This window comes from Nannobrachium achirus, assembly GCF_963921795.1.
Source record: "Nannobrachium achirus genome assembly, chromosome: 2".
Classification (NCBI taxonomy): domain Eukaryota; kingdom Metazoa; phylum Chordata; class Actinopteri; order Myctophiformes; family Myctophidae; genus Nannobrachium; species Nannobrachium achirus.
This window is the reverse complement of record NC_137811.1, coordinates 1,623,741-1,641,275: the sequence shown is the minus strand read 5'-3', so window position 1 is coordinate 1,641,275 and position 17,535 is coordinate 1,623,741. Positions and strand designations below refer to the sequence as shown.

Here is a 17,535-nt window from a genome sequence, read left to right as displayed (position 1 = left end):
AGGGCCCAGGACGGCTGAATCCAAGCGTCAGTGATACATATGCTCCTAATCTTGTGTTAATTAAAAAAAAAGACATTCCGGCGTCATATGACGCCGGTGGCAGCGCGGGGGGTGTAAAAGCGTGACGTCATATGACCTCTGTGGCGGTCAAAGTGTTAACTACCATTCAACTAAACAAATATACTTCCTGGCTATTTCATGGTAGGAACATTTTTGAATTCTGGACTTTTACTTAACAGTGTATTTCTGCTTAGCAGTATTGATACTTTTACTTTTTTAGCATTGCCTCTGGAACAGGTGCTACAGAGTCAACATCTTGTTTGTCCAGTCAAAACAAGGAGAAACACTTGTAAAAAAAAATGTCTGGGGATAAAGTAAACTGAAGCGTGGCCTACATCTGGCCTAGATATGGCCTACATCTTGGCACAAACTTTTACAAAAAAAAAAAAAAACAATAACCACTTAAGCACTTAACTCATTGAGTGCCTATCCCGAACTAGTTCGGGATATTAAAAAAAAATAAAAAAAAATTGAAACATTTTTTTTTAAAATTTTTTTTTGGACCCCATCAAATCTAGTGAACATGATTTCAATCGCGATTTTGCATGTTCCACCCCCATACAACCCCATCTAACATACAGGGCAGCCATTTTTGTTTACATAACATGTAAAACATAATGGCTATTATCTCAAGAATGCCTGAACGGATTTCCAATCGGATTTTTTTGTTTGAAAGCTGTGAACAAACTGCACAAATCCACTCCAATGCAATCCAGGGTTGCATTGGATTTTTTAGAGCTCATTCTTCTCTGTTTTTTTCCCATGCATGAGGTGTGCAAGGTTTAATCGTGGCTAAATTGCCGAAAATAGATCTTCTAAAATGCTTGGTAGCCAATAGCTAACTTCAAGCTAACTTCATTCTCTTCCTGTACATGCACAAAGGAAAGTGTTCTGGCAAGTCATGGCTCCAGGGCTTGGGCATGCATTACCAGCATATCTCTATTATTCTATGGCCACTGGGCGCCCTCTAGTGGTGATAGGGTGGCACTAAATGAGTTAAGCTCACAATGCACATTGTGAGCTTGTAGACTTTAGGGGCGGCATAGCTCAGGGGTAGAGAAACTGGTATTAGAGCACGAAGGGTATAAATCCCGAAGGGTTCCCAGTTCGAATCCGGGCTCCCCCTGAGTTAATGTCGAAGGGTCCTTGGGCAAGACTCTGAACCCCTAATTGCCTCCGGTGAGTAGGTTGGTGCCTTGCATGGCTTCCTCCGCCACCGGTGTATGAATGTGTGTGTGAATGGGTGAATGTAATGCACAATCTATGTAAAGCGCTTTGGATTAAAAGCGCTATATAAAATGCACCATTTATTTTATTTATTTAGACTTATTTTTTTTTATTAAATTTTTTGAAATTGAACTTTCTGCATGAGAAGTACTTTCTACTTTTGGTATTTTTTGATAGCAATACTTTTGTAGGCCTACTTTTATTCAAGTTTTTTTTTTTTTTTTTTTTATTCTGGACTTTTACTTGTAACAGAGTATTTCTACATAGCAGTATTGATACTTTAACTCTGTGGTTCTCAAAGTGGATTGCAGGGTTCCTTTAGAGGGGTCCAAATTGACACATAGAGGTCTGTACAGGGTTCCCACGGTCATGAAATTCCTGGAAATATTTTGAAATTAGATTTTTTTTTTTTCAGTACTGGAAAAGTTTTGGAATTTATCAAGGGTCCTGGAAGGTCCTGGAAAAAAATATCTATGCATTGTCCTTGGTTATTGATTTTGTTAATACCTCTGAAATGACAAATTACACATGGGCCAAATTGTCCATTATTAAAGGCAGAAATTGTGAAAATAGCCGATCTACATGCTCACAACGCCGTTGTGAGCATGTTATTGAGCTGACCTGTTATTGAGCTGAATTATTGTTATATAGTCCTGGAAATTGAGTTAAATATTCTGGAAAAGTTTTGGACAAGTTTTGGAAATTAATTGGTAAAAAATCGTGGGAACCCTGTCTGTATCTCTGATAGTATACAAATGGAACCAAATGGACGCGTTAGGTATACTGTATACTGTCAGAGTTAAGGGAAGACCTTGAAATGTAAAAGTCTGAGAACCACCGCTTTAACTTTTTCCATCACTGTCTGCCCTTCGCAGAACCTGAACCAGAACAAGCGCACGCTGCTGCCCAAGTTCTACGGGCTGTACTGCGTGCAGGCGGGCGGCAAGAACATCCGCATCGTGGTGATGAACAACCTGCTGCCGCGCTCGGTGCCCATGCACCTCAAGTACGACCTGAAGGGCTCCACGTACAAGCGGCGTGCCTCGGCCAAGGAGCGCGACAAGCCGGTGCCCACCTACAAGGACCTGGACTTCATCCAGGACCTGCCCGACGGCCTGCTGCTGGAGGCCGACAACTACAACGCCCTGAACAAGACCATCCACCGAGACTGTCTGGTGAGAGAGACTAAAACTAACGCTATACCCTAACCCTAACCCTAAACACTAACCCTGAACCTGAACAAGACTGAAGACTGCAACCGCATGACGTAACTTCCGTTAAATGCAGGACTTCCGCCACTTCCGCTAGAACCAACCGGAAGGCATATTGTCAACAGGGTGATCAAATAAAGGCATAAAAAGACAAAAAAAATAAATAAAAAAAAAATAACTGGGAGTCCTTGAAATTCAAATGGTTGAGAATCACTGCTAGATATTTTTATTAGCATATATCGGTATCGGTTAATATCGGTATCGGAATTTAAGTGTTGGGATATTATCTGTTATCGGTAAAAAAAAAAGTCAATATCGGACATCCTTATTTCTTGTGTGTTTGTGCAGCTGCTGCAGAGCTTCAAGATCATGGACTACAGCCTGCTGATGGGCATCCACAACCTGGACCAGGCCAGCCGGGAGAAGGAGCGGGGGGGAGGGGGCGGCGGCGGGGGAGGGGGAGGAGGAGGCGGGGGACATTCGGGGGACAGCGGGGGGTCGGAGGGGGCGGTGACCCCGGACCAGCTGCGGCGGCCCCAGGCCCAGAAGAGCCTCTACTGCACGGCCATGGAGTCCATCCAGGGGGAGGCGAGGGGGAAGGGAGCCATGGAGTCTGAGGACCAGTGAGTTCTGTTCTGTTCTGTTCTGCTGTCAATGCCGTCTTCCTCTACTTCGGGGGTCTTCAACAGGGGGTCCGGGACCACCCTAGGGGGTCTTCAGAGCTACTGCAGGGGTCCTTCAAATCTTTGTGTGATAGAAACCTTTTTTTTTACCCTCCTTTTTAATATTAACCACTTGAACCTTAGCGTCTATATTTGGAGAACTTTAGCCAAAAATAGTTGTGAGCTTGTAGATCTGCTATTTTTGGCAAAGAGCTCACCTCATGTGACGTGTTGTCAGCTTGTATAAAACCCTCAAAGACCTGGAATGCGCCCGAGTCGCGTTTTAACCACTTAAACCATTTTGTTGTGCTTTAACTATTGAAAAATAGCAGATATATACAAGCTCGCAGCGCGGCACAGAGTGCCACACTGCGAGCTTGTAGATCTGCTATTTTTGAAAGATCGTGAAAAATCAGTGGTTCTCAAACCTTTTTCATGTCAAGGACCCCCAAAATTACATGTATTTGGCCGCGGACTCCCATCTCAAAATATGTTTTTCCAGGGACCCCCCTGAAGCCAATATTGGAGTTATAAATGTTCGCTTTTAAATAGATTATATTCAAAGACTTGCAAATAAATAAATAAATAAAAAAAGATTTTTCAAAAATAGCAGATCTACAAGCTCACAGCGCGGCACTCGGTAGTTTCAATAGTTAAAGCATTCAATGTAGTCGGGGGCGTTAGCGAGATAACATGGCCAAATTTTGCACAGATGTAGCCCAGGGCATGCTCTAATGATTTAGCTATACGGGAGGAAAATACCCAGAAAAGCATATTTTTTCTGGGTATTTAAGTAGGATGTGAGGGGTCTATCTAGGGGTTTGTCATGATGCTGAATCCATTGCAAGCATTTGTTTTGCAGAAAAAACATTCCTTTGGCTATAAATGGCCCCAGAAAACGATGGTTTAGTGATGAAAAGTGATGAGTCATCACTTTTCACCGTTTGGTGGGCGTTTTCTTGGGCCATTTATAGCCCAAGGAATGTTTTTTTTGTGCAAAACAAATGCTTACAATGGATTCAGCATCATCACAAACCCCTAGTTAGACCCCTCACATCCTACTTAAAGCAGATTTTTTTCTGGGTATTTTCCTCCTGTATAGAACGTCGATGGGAGCCCAACTTGATTTGGCCGCTGTGGCGACCCCGAAGGTCGCCGACTCGGGCGTCCTAGCTAAAATATTAGAGCATGCCCTGGGCTACATCTGTGCAAAATTTTAGACTAATATAGTGCGAAATATCCCTAACGCCCCGACTAATGATTCTAGGCCTAAACGAGTTTAAACTGTGACCATGTCCTTTCCAGCATGGGGGGCATCCCAGCGAGGAACACCAAAGGAGAGAGGATGCTGGTGTACATTGGAATCATCGACATCCTGCAGTCCTACAGGTCAGTATGTCTCTACACACCCATGATGTTTCATCCAGCTCTACACAATGCACACCGTGTTCACAATGCTTACTGTACTATAATATCGTCTTTGAAGGGTGAAAACCTTGCATGTCCAACATTGTTATACCCCGTTTTCCAGTGGATCCAATGTAGCTAAAATTTGAGTTTTTGATACTTTTCATTGGTTCAATATGTATAAAACACCATAACCCTAACCCTAACCTCAGTAAAACTATACCTAAACCTATGTATAAAACACCTAAACCTAAACCTAACCCGAAATCGGACTAATGGGACGTCGGACTATCAAGATTTTCCCCTTTTATGCCACACTTGTAAAGGCCTTTGCACACAGGACAGTTGCGTTTTTTTCGTTTGCTGCATGAATAAAACACATTGGATTTGGTGTGCAAGGCTGTGCGGAATCGGCGCTGCGGATCCCAAAAGGAGTCATAAAAGGAGAATTGAGTTGAGTGACAAGATGCACGAATCGAACTGGGTTCGATCGAGAGAGAAAAAAGCGCACAGCCGCAGCCACTCGTCGCACGGCAAATTCGGATCCGGTGTGCATGAGGTCGTAGAGAATCATTGTTTTCTTTAAAAAAAAAGAAAACAATCTATTTTATCCGTGCGGATAAACGCGTCTGTGTGCAAAGGGCTTAAGACGAAGCAGGGCATTACTTTACAAAAAAAAACATAACACAATTAAGTATGGAGATACAAGGTGTCAGACAGCAACAATAACGCACCTTTAAAATCCCTGTTTTTATGTGCCCATGAATAGACGTCTGAAAGATGTTTGCACTCATTGTTTCCCTCATTCTTCTGACAGCCGTCTAAACGGGGCTCCCTAAACCCTTTACTCTGTTGATGTAATCGTTCACAATAACTCAATGATGATGAAATGTTGACAGTGAATTTACAGGTCGCGTCTGTTTTAATGTGATTTGTTTTAGATTTATCAAGAAGTTGGAACACTCGTGGAAGGCCCTGGTCCATGATGGGGTAAGAGCCTATACACTGTAACTGGTTGCAGGGGTAACTTGTCGCACCAATTTCTGGGCCCTGGGTACTTTAACTATTGGAAAAATAGCAGATATACAAGCCCACAGCGTGGCACCGAGTGCCGCGCTGCGAGCTTGTAGATCTGCTACTTTTGAAAAGAAGGTTTAAAGGTTTGTTTTGTTTCCATGTCAGTGGTGTTCAAACCTTTTCATGTGAAGGACCCCCACAATTATATGTATTTGGCCATGGACCCCCATCTCAAAATATTTAGTTCCAGGGGACTAGGGATGGGACGAGTGATATTATCGTTTATCGTGATAAAAAAACACTCACGATAATCGTATCGTGGAGATTTAATTTATCGTGATATCGTCCTCCATCATGCACTGGGATCAATTCACCTTTTATTTGGCGAGCTGCATGTCTGGTACCACTTAAACCCTCTAGAATTGGTAAAACGGACGTGGAAATAACGTACTTGATACAGGTTTTCTTTGTTCACTCTCTATCAAATCTCTCTGCCAAAAAAATAGCATCTCTACAAGCTCACAACGCATCGCAAATAATGAACGTCACAATAATGAATAATCGTGACATGATATGTTCATATCGTCCCATCCGTACTGATGACGTTCCTTCACGGTATCAGTCTGGACTTTCGGCCCATAGGCAGTGAGTTTGAGAAATCAGAAAATGACCGGACCAATCAGGGGCCGCTTTTCACTGTTGTACAGACAGCAGTTGAAAGTCAAAGTCATTGATTGGTTCGGTCATTTTCTCGCAATGTAACAAAAGTCCTAACGTGTGTTGTGATGCAAAAATGCCAAATCGGTTGGAAACCACTGGTACAAATAACATGAATGGGCCAAATTTGGTCTGTGTGTGTTCGGGAGAGTGTTTTCTGCTGGTGTTTCAGTCCGAGTGTATCAAAGGGTGCGTTCGGAAATACGCACAGGGTGTGTGCTCAGTGTAGTGAGTGCCTAAACCCAACCCTAACCTCAGTAAAACTATGCCTAAAACTAACCCTAACCAGAACCGGTGCGCATTTCCGAACGCACCCTTTGATACACTCGGACTGAAACACCAGCAGAAAACACTCTCCCGTGTGTGTTCCTTATTTGGCTGGGGTGACTGACATTTCCACTTTCAGCTGTGTCAAAAAGGGCACCTTGTGAGCTTGTAGATTAAGTTAAAAAAAATTATGTCTCCTCTGTGTGTGTGCGTGTGTGTGCACAGGACACAGTGTCGGTCCACAGACCTGGCTTCTACGCTGAGCGCTTCCAGCAGTTCATGTGCAACACTGCCTTTAAGAAGATCCCATGTAAGTCTACATGCTATAAACATGATCCCATGTAACATGTCTTAATGTCTTAACCCATTTAGAACAGGTACACATTATAGTGTATTATTATTTTATGCTTTAACTATTGACAGCAGATATACAAGCTCACAGCGCGGCACCAAGTGCCACGCTGCGAGCTTGTAGATCTGCTATTTTTGAAAAATCATGAAAATTGGAATTTTGACACGATTCTATGAGTGTCTTTTGAATCCTTCAAAGATTTTTTTAAAAACCTATGTTTCTATGTCAGCAATCTGGCCAGCCATCGTCAAAGAAAAGGTCATTTTCACTTAACTGGAGCTCAGTTAGTCTGTTCTTGAGAGACTACTATGTCAGTGGTTCTCAAACCTTTTCATTTGAAGGACCCCCAAAATGATTTGTATTTGGCCACGGACCCCCATCTCAAAATATCTAGTTCCAGGGACCCCCCAGAAGCAAGATTTGAGTTGCAAACGTTCGCTTTGAAAATACATATATTCAAAGATTTGCACACATTTTCACGACGTTTTTTTCAAAAATAGCAGATCTACAAGCTCGCAGCGCGGCACTCGGTGCCGCGCTGTGAGCTTGTATATCTGCTATTTTTCACTGGTTAAAGCATTCAATAATTCTAGGCTTGAATGGGTTAAACATGTTTGTTGCTGCATCTTCAAAATGTCCTCTAAATCCCAAAACCCCAAATAAAAGACCCCTTGTTGAAGACCCTTGTCGTAAAGGATTGGTGGGTTTAACATCATAATGGCGTTATTGATCCCGTGTCCCTCTTCCCTCCGTGGTTTCAGTGAAGCCCTCTCCGTCTAAGAAGAGTCGAGGCGGGGGGGTCCCCGGGGGTCTGAGGAGGAACCCCACGCTCAACGCCCCCACCCCTCTGCCCTACGCCAGCGGGTACTCTGCTGCCCACCCGGACCCCCGGCCGCTCTACCACAGCCACTACAGGAGCACCGAGACCGAGGGAGACGCTGGTACGCAACTTCACTTACACTTTGTTTTGGTTCACTTTAAATGCAGTTTACTTTTTTTTTTTTTTACAAAATGATTCTCCCCATTTTAACACACAGTGTTCTATGAACTGATGAATGTTTAAATAACACTCTGCTGACGATGTGTGCACGCGCCAAACTTGTCTATAGCCATGTTTCCATAAACTTATTCGAATTAGGGAAGCGAATTATCAGAAATGCATATTAATGATTGCCAAGGCCCGAGTTTCCCGAGTTGGCAGCCATTTTGAAAAAAAAAAAAATCCAAAAATGCCTAAAATGTATTAGGCATGATCGCAATCGCGAAATTGCATGTTTAGCCCTATAACAAACACATCTTTCAAAATGGCAAAATGTTTGTTTTGTCTGACTTTGAAGGCTTCTATCTCATGAATGCCTGAACGGATTTCCAAGCGGATGTTTTGGTTTGAAAGCAGTTAAAAATCTAGGCATGGGCGTGTACGATCCGTGCACTAAAAATTGATCCGTGCACTAGAAATTTAGGAAGGTGGCAGTGTTTGTTTTGTCTGACTTTGAAGGCTTCTATCTCATGAATGCCTGTTTCCATTAAACTGATGAAATGCGATTCTTGGGAGATCCTGCCTGGGTCCGTCTGACCGACGTGCTTAATACTTCCACAGTGCACAGAGCTGGGATGGGCTGCTATGATAGAAAAATATTAATATCCAGTCAGGGTGAAGTCAACCATTTATTGAAGAAGATTCATCAGCATCAGAGAAACAGCATACAGCATACACAGCATAGAGAGCTCTGGCCTGCTGGCCAGAGCTTTGCCCTGTTGGGCAGAAGACCCTCCTCAAGTGTCATATGGGACACTTCTTATACACCAAGATGCTCTCCCTAGATGGAGATAGAAACTAAGCATCTATACTAAGTACCATACAGTTTATAATAAGGCTGACTGGTTAAGTTGCAATGACCATGTATAGTATCACTTAGTACAGGTTTTATGCTGACACAGAGGAGAAGTGGAGGTCACAGTCCATGGTTGTCAGCTGTTAGATTGACAGCAGCAGGTACATCTAAATGTAGTAGCCTAGTGAGATTTTCTTGTAGACTACATACAGTACACTTATTTGTTACACTATAAATATTACTACCACATTCCATCCTTTTTTTTTGTGAATGAATACTCTATTCATTTACATACAACAGGATATTTATAGAGTGCCAAATCAATAGACCTTTCAGACAATTACATGTTGATATAGCAATTTAAATAATTAATTCATGATTTCCACATGATAGCTATATGTTAAATAGCTATACGTCCGCGTTCCACGGCTAACACCTTTGACTTAAGGTATTACACGTCCGAGTTCTATACGGCAAACACCTTCTATCATGCAAGGTATTTCTAGTCTACCACGGTTCCCCCGTGAAGCTATAATTAAATAGCACCCTGAGTTACACAGGTACTGTTTTTTCCTTTTCTTAAACAGAACTTTTCCGCTGAGATATGAGAAAGTTAGAATTTAGTAAATGTGAATCTATATTTGTTTGTACTTTGAAACTCTGTTTTACAAAATCAAGAGCCCGCATGTACTCCCGTCTGACTCAAGCGTTTTCCTTGACAGTCACCACGTTCCCGGAGCTGCCTGACAACTCTTCAATGTTGAAACAACAGAGTTTAGACTATAAAACCAAATATTCTTACATTAGTGGCAAATGCCTTGTTGACTCATATTTTAGATCTCAACTTTTAGCTAACATTATTCCTATATAAATTACTCAGCTTCATATCAAACATATAATTGTTGTAGTCTTCATGGCGTTGTCCTCCATCTGCCCATCTTCATTTGGCTTATGTTAATGTCTCTGCTTCTGTTGGATCTCCACTGGGCTGGGGGGCTCCAGTTCAGTGGCTCTCACACCGCATGTGTGTCTCCTTGGCTTCGTCCCCTCCTACTGTGGCAAAAGTCATGTTGGTGTTCGACATGGTGTCGATTTCGTCACCTCCGCTGTCAGTCTGTGTTGTTTCTTGGTGCCCGACTTGCTCTCCATGTTGGTGAATAGCAATCTGCCCTCCTTGTCACCACAGGCTGCAGTCATCACAAGATTATTGTTAATCTGTGAGGTCTCGACCTTGTAGATCTGCTTGAAAGTCAGTTCTTGCTGGTTTTGCATAGCTTGCAAGTTGCTTCTGTAGCGGTCTCCTCTTTGTTCTTCATGGTGGTGGACCTGCTTTAGGTCTGCTTTCAAAAATCTCCTTTCCAAAAATGTTTCTTCAACCCAGAGTTCTTTTGACCAAGTATCCATCTATGGTAAAGATGAAATATGGGTCCCTTCGTGGTCGCCAGATATGATAGAAAAATATTAATATCCAGTCAGGGTGAAGTCAACCATTTATTGAAGAAGATTCATCAGCATCAGAGAAACAGCATACAGCATACACAGCATAGAGAGCTCTGGCCTGCTGGCCAGAGCTTTGCCCTGTTGGGCAGAAGACCCTCCTCAAGTGTCATATGGGACACTTCTTATACACCAAGATGCTCTCCCTAGATGGAGATAGAAACTAAGCATCTATACTAAGTACCATACAGTTTATAATAAGGCTGACTGGTTAAGTTGCAATGACCATGTATAGTATCACTTAGTACAGGTTTTATGCTGACACAGAGGAGAAGTGGAGGTCACAGTCCATGGTTGTCAGCTGTTAGATTGACAGCAGCAGGTACATCTAAATGTAGTAGCCTAGTGAGATTTTCTTGTAGACTACATACAGTACACTTATTTGTTACACTATAAATATTACTACCACACTGCACACTCATCCCGACCCAGAGCCGGTCGCGACGCACCGCCGCGGAGAAAATCCCTCCGGCGGGGGCACAGAGCAAGCGACCCCGGCCGGGGGCCGAGGCGGCCGGCCCACCGCCGGGTTGAGTCCTCCGGGCAGACTGCATCCTGCAGCGTCGCAGATGCGAGCTGCTGTGAGCTTGTAGATCGGCCACTTTTGGCACGCGCAACACAGTGTGATGACGAAGGGTCACTCCGTGTGTAACAACCGGGTTGTTTTGTGGGCCAACGCTATACAATGGACGTTAATTAAGCGGAGGGGGAAAGTGTTATAGGAGGACGATATGGACCAGAACGTCATAATCTATTCGCATTTATTGTCTGACCCGTTTCCATTCACAAATGCGCATTTAGTTTATTCGATAAAGCCTCAAAATCCACCTCCTCCAAGCGGATATTTTTTTTTGCGAAAAATAAGTTTATTCGCATTTTGAAGTGTTTCCATAAAAAGATTTAGCAAATAAGCCTTAAATGCGCATTAAGAGGCTTTATGGAAACGCCATTAATGTCTCCGCGTTCGACGTGTCTGATAGGGTTTTATATTAAACAGTAGCTTGATGTCTGGGTAAGCCACGACGAGAAACACTCCAATTCCCAGAATGCAACGGCAGATAACGTGATCAGGAGGTCCGGTTCCCCTATACAGGCCAGTGTTATGAGATTCACAAAAGTGGATTTATCTCGTAAATCTAACTCCAGATCACGTTCGTGTTTAAAACGAGCCCTTCTCTAGAGAGGCAGCCGCTCTTTCTCCTCGTCCTCGTCCGGACGGCTTCACGGACGAAGTACGCGTGTTGTGTGCATGTGCCGACACATGCTGACCCGAATATTCATTCATGCTGCCCTACCGACTGAGCTAGCGAAACCTGGCTACCGAAGTCTACTTTCTTTTGTGCTTTTATCTTTGACAACGTGGATTCTAACGACCACCTAACCCTACCCCAAACCCTAACCTTAACCTCAGTGGGGGTGAGAACTTCTTCCCGTCCGTTCGTCTTCCTCACAGCCCGTTCTCAATCGCCAGCTCCCGCTGCTCACACATCAGCTCCGTCCGCGTCTGCTTTGTCGTCCGGGACGAGGACGTCAAGAGTGAGCGGCTCTTACTGCTTCTCTACCGGCCGTTACAAAAGCACTGATTGCCGCGATTGTCATTTTTCTTTTTCAAATTGACTCCGAGCCAGAGTCCTGCACGGGTCCGATTTTGACATTTGATAGTTGTGTTAATTTGTGTTGACCCACAGAGGTGCAGTCAGGCAGACCAGACCTGGTTCCCAGGACGCCTCCTCCCCTCGCAGGAAGCACCGGCGACGCCGAGGCCAACCTGTCCACCTCATCTCTAGGCAGCAACGGACTGGCCCCCTCCTCACCCCCCCTACGGTAACATTATATACATTATACATTTCTCTTTTTTGGCCGTGTACGATAGTTTCATGTCAAATACGATAATTCTGAGCCTCCGGTACGATAATTCAACATTTCCCATCTGGTAACACTGATGTTGCTTTACTTGTACTGTATTGTTTTGTCTGCGTCCATTCATGTCCCCTCTCTCTCGCTCTCTCTCTCTCTCTCTCTCTCTCTCTCTCTCTCTCTCTCTCTCTCTCTCTCTCTCTCTCTAGGTCTGTCGGTGTAGAGGTTCACAAGTCAGCCAACACAGACGTAGAGCACAGTGCTTCCCAAAGGTAACGTTACTGCACGGCATCATGGAGTAGAACAGTAGAACATGTTATTTGTCTAGGAACGCAAACCCAGGAATATTGGTGAACAGTAGGCCTCTACACGGGAGGAATGGGGCTCAGAATGCCCCAGGAATGCTGCTAGAAGCTGCTTCCTGGCTATGCATCACGTTTGCCAGCAGGTTCATAATAGCAAAAGGTTGCTCTACAAAGTACTTAACTCTCAAATACCTGGAACGTGCCCGAGTCGCGTTAGATTTTAAACACTTTAACCATTATTTTTATGCTTTAACCATTGAAAAATAGCAGATATACAAGCTCACAGCGCGGCACCGAGTGCCGCGCTGCGAGCTTGTAGATCTGCTATCTAACATATAATTTTCGGAATGTCTGAGTGAGTGTCTGTCTGTCTGTCTGTCTGTCTGAGTGTCTGAGTGTCTGTCACAGCGTTTCTCCTCAATGGCTGGAGCAATTGATCTGAAATCGCATCACCATAAGCATATGAACACACCTGACATAACTGTGAAGCCCGTTTGTCACTTTCACAAATCATATGCTGTATATTAGCATTTTGATCGTGTATCTACTATCTATTCTGCATCTAGCATGAGGCTTATCTATTCTGCATCTAGCATGAGGCAACATGTTTAACCAGCTGTGTGTGTGTGTGTGTGTGTGTGTGTGTGTGTGTGTGTGTGTGTGTGTGTGTGTGTGTGTGTGTGTGTGTGTGTGTGTGTGTGTTTGTGTGTGTGTGTGTGTGTGTGGTGGGGGGGTTGTCTGGCCCCGTTATAGATGTTGTCCAAAAATCATGCAGATCGGTACACAGTATCTCTGTAGCCATTAAACGAAACGGGTATTTCTTACATTGATGCTCCTACATATTATCATGTAAGCACCAGTTAAAGTTACTTTCCATCCCTCATATACTGTGTGCACAGTGCACACCCCATAACCCACACACTGCACATCATTTCAGAGCTCATATCTTTGAACGGGTAAGGGCTAGTTTTTTTTAAATCGTGAAAATGTGTGCAAGTCTTTGAATATCTTTGACCCGATCTGTGACCCGACTTCTAAATCCTTCCTCTAAATCAGTGGTTCTCAAACTTTTTCCCAAAATTACAGGTATTTGGCCGCGGACCCCCATCTCAAAATATGTTGTTCCAGGGACCACCCAGAAGCAAATATTTGAGTTACAAATGTTCGCTTTTAAATAGATATATTCAAAGACTTGCAAAGAATATATCATGATTTTTCAAAAATAGCAGATCTACAAGCTCGCAGCGCGGCACTCGGTGCCGCGTTGTGAGCTTGTATATCTGCTATTTTTCAATTGTTAAAGCGGTCAATAATCCTAGGCCTAAATGGGTTAAGACACTTGCCATTAACAGTTCTAGTGCCATATTTACTAGTAAGACACCTGAGGGTGACATGCGACCTCAGGGTGACATTCGACCTGGCCCTAAAGGACGAGGTCGCGCCAATTCTTGACCATCTGGCCAACCACAGCGTTTCTCTGACGATTCTAGTTGTTCATGTTTTTGTGAGGCTATCAACTCTAGGAGACACGGGGAGAACATGCAAACTCCACACAGAAAGGCCCTATCGCCCACACCCTAGGTGGGGTTGGCGATAGGGCCTTTCTGTGTGGAGTTTGCCTAAACATGGAGATGTGGTACAGAATGACTCATATATGGGCATAAAAAGTATGTCATGTGACATCACTTCCTGTACAGACAGTCAGACAGCCATTGACTCCAGCCTAACAATGGCTACTGTCTATGACGGTAGTCCCATATGACATGATGGACTGGACTATCTCCTTATATAGTGTTCTCCACATCTCCATGTTTAGGCCAAACAGGTTTGCTCCATTTCTCCATGTATAGGTCCAAATGCCCAACGTTGAGCTTGACAACAAAACGTTCTTAACACAGCCGCCCCCATGTTTACGTTAGAAAATATGTTAAATTCTAAGAACGTTTCGAGTACCGGTTTGATACAAGAGCGAATAAGCACTACACTTCTGGAATCCTGTGCGTCGACTTAAAGTCGGATCCAGGCCTAATAACTTTATCTGGCCGCCCCGTTGCCACCTCCTTGTTACATTTTCTTTATCCAGGTGGATGGACATTCTTTCATAGGTGATCTAAGTCCAGCCGCCCCGTATCAGATCGGAGGAGGATACAGCACATTGTACCTCATCTACCCTTTCTTCTCTCTCCTTTGGTATCTTTATCCTCCTCCTCCTTTTTTTCTTTTTTATTCTTCTTTTTTTTTGTCTTTCTTAGTCTTGTGTATCCTTCTCTTTTTTTTGTCTTTCTTAGTCTTGTGTAGCCGCCATTTACAGGAAGTGATGTCTCGACTCACTGACATCACTTCCTGTACAGAATACATACGTACGTACGTACACTCAAGCGACAATGTTTTTCAGGGTAAATGCGACCTTTGGTCGCAATTATTTATTTATTTGTGCTGGTGACATCAAAAAGTAGCTTACCTTTGCGATGTTATAGAAAATTATCTATGGATTATTTCCAAACCAAATCTTTTTCAATGGACACTTATATCTGTGCTGTAGCCAAACTGACGTTCGAAGCGGTAAAGTTAAGGGTTTGAATAATTCTGACACTGCAATAGTCATTAAAAGTGGCATTTTGTGTTGAATGCGGAGGAACCACTCAATATTAGTTGTGTTGCGCTGGAATTGAAACCTATACTTCCGGGTTCCCGTTGAATATAGAAGGATGTGGCGGATTTGAAATTGCTGAAAAATAAGCTTCATTTGCGGTCGATAGAAACTGTTGTGGCGCTGTCCATTAATCTTTAGTCTATGGTTGAGCTATTGACATAGATCTTGTATGACTTGTTTGTTTCATACAGTTTTAAGATTCAAGTTTATTTTATTTGGTCCCGAGGGGGATTTGTCTTGGACTTGCAGGCTGTACATAACATACAACAAGACAAACAGAAATACAGAAAATGTAAAAGAATAGTGCAAAACACACAGTGCTGACATACAGTACAAGTGCATACCTGACATTACACTACATTACATTATTTTACAATTGTGTAATTTGCCAGTAAACCATATTTGCAGGTTTTAATTATTTAGAGCAGGGGTCTTCAACAGGGGGTCTGAGACCCCTAAGGGGTCATCAGAGTTACTACAGGGGGTCCTCCAAATCTTTGCGTGGTAGAATTTCTTTTTCTCCTTTTTTATATTAACCTCTTTAACCCTAACGTCCATATTCTGAGAACTTTAGCCGAAAATAGCCGATCTACAAGCCTCGCGCTGCGAGGCGTTGTGAGCTTGTAGATCAGCTACACCAAAGAGGTTTGGTGTACAGGGGAAAAAGAGCAGACTAAGTACAGAGTGAAAGGTCAAGTTTATTAAATATTGACGGTTCAAGTGGTTAAATATCTGAAAACACAAATTGACATGAATCCAAAATACACTGATGTACACTATATGGAATCTATGAACAGGTTGTGGGGGTCCCTGCTTCATCTCTCTCTCAACTAAGGGCAGGGCTCCAGACTAACTTTTTCATAGGTAGCACTGGTGCCACCTACCTTTTCATTAGGTAGCACCACCAGAAATTAGGTAGCACCATCTTTTTTCTTTATTAATGCATAGCCTTATCATGCTGATGATAGTTCGTGTTCATTTCCATACCATAGTTTGCCTTGATGTAGGCTAAAGATTAACAATAACCCAAACTTGATATTTGCAAAAAATTTTAATCTGAACTTTGTCCAGTGTGGGAGCAGAGGCCCTGCTGGACGCCGCCGACAATCTGTCTGGACGTGAAGACGTGGTCTCCCTATCTGACATCATCCCTGAGACCAACATCTGCTTTGTAAGAGACGCACACACACACATGCACGCACGCACGCACGCACACACACACACACACACACACACACACACACACACACTAGGGCATTAACGACTTGTGATTTTTGCGAGTCGACTCGGTAAAAAGTTGAGTTGAAGTCGACTTTATCGTTTGATGACGTCATCACATCACACACGACCCCTCAATTATTTTGGGGGTTCACCATATGATTAACTTAATGTGAAACATTGTTTTCTCACTCAACTGTAAACAAACCAACATAAAGTTTAAGTGATTAGAGGGTATCTGCACATTTCTAAAGTGACAATTTAAGGACTTTTTAATACCTCTAAAATGACAAATTAAACATTGTCCAAATTGTCAAATATATAGAAGCAGACATTGTGAAAATAGCCGATCTACATGCTCACAACGCCTCGCAAAACTAAAGTCTTTTAGTTTTTTTTATTCAACTTCGACTTTCTCTGGTGGGAGTCGACTTGTTTAATGAAGTCGACTTGTCTTTTGGTAAAGCAAAGTCCTGCTTCATCATACAAGACTGTCGCACAAAACTAGTGAAAACAGCCGATCTACAAGCACACAACGCGTTGTGTGCTTGTAGATCTGCTGTTTTCACTAGTTTAGTATACATTTTATAGATGATAAATACAAAACAAACAATTTTGGACATAGAAGGAAAAAATTATAATGTAGGGGTGCCTCGGATAATAAAAATATTCACAGGCTGCCCTGAGACAAAAAAGTTTGGGAACCCCTGGGTTAACCTACTCATTCTCTGCCCCCAAAAAACAGCGAGTCCCTGCATGCGCACATCCTTAACGTGTACAATTCTCTCCCTCCGCAGTAAAACAACAACATAAACAAAAGAAGAAAGGAAAGCCGGATCCACGACGACGAGGAATCGACGCGAACAACAACAACACTTCTGGAAGAGAAGAGGTGGGCGAGAGTCATACAGACACACAGAGAGAGAGAGAGAGAGAGAGTCACTCATCCACGGCCAATCTACACTCTCTCTCTTTTTCCTCCATGCCTGCGAGAGACGTTCAGATGAGGAGGAGGGGCTATCCGGGGGGGGGGGGGGGGGGGCTACACACAGGGTATACTGCTTGCAAAAACCAAGGGTCTCTGGATTCGGGAACGACCACAGGACTTTCGACGGAGAGCACAGCGAACGGGAAAAGAAAAAAACCCTGCTTGTTTTTCGGCAAGCGACTAAAGTATGAATCAGGCTAAAAGCAGGGGGTCTTCAACAGGTGGTCCGTCCGGGACCCCCAGGGGGTCCTCATCAGAGTCA

At 43.4% G+C, this 17,535-nt stretch overlaps 1 protein-coding gene across 1 annotated transcript in view; it reads left to right on the top strand.

The window, feature by feature from the left end:
- Window positions 1–17,154, top strand: part of LOC308300811 (phosphatidylinositol 4-phosphate 5-kinase type-1 alpha-like) — a gene marked incomplete at its 5' end in the record, with an annotated part of 42,285 nt that extends 25,131 nt beyond the window's left edge. Inside the window, 10 exons of the mRNA XM_080744710.1 lie at window positions 2,163–2,462; window positions 2,847–3,121; window positions 4,466–4,549; window positions 5,509–5,557; window positions 6,794–6,878; window positions 7,682–7,861; window positions 11,941–12,076; window positions 12,319–12,381; window positions 16,139–16,238; window positions 17,083–17,154. Of these exons, the coding sequence (XP_080600836.1) occupies window positions 2,163–2,462; window positions 2,847–3,121; window positions 4,466–4,549; window positions 5,509–5,557; window positions 6,794–6,878; window positions 7,682–7,861; window positions 11,941–12,076; window positions 12,319–12,381; window positions 16,139–16,238; window positions 17,083–17,085 (1,275 nt within the window). The 3' untranslated portion in view covers window positions 17,086–17,154. The remainder of the gene's footprint in view (window positions 1–2,162; window positions 2,463–2,846; window positions 3,122–4,465; window positions 4,550–5,508; window positions 5,558–6,793; window positions 6,879–7,681; window positions 7,862–11,940; window positions 12,077–12,318; window positions 12,382–16,138; window positions 16,239–17,082) is intronic.
- Window positions 17,155–17,535: the final 381 nt, after the last annotated feature.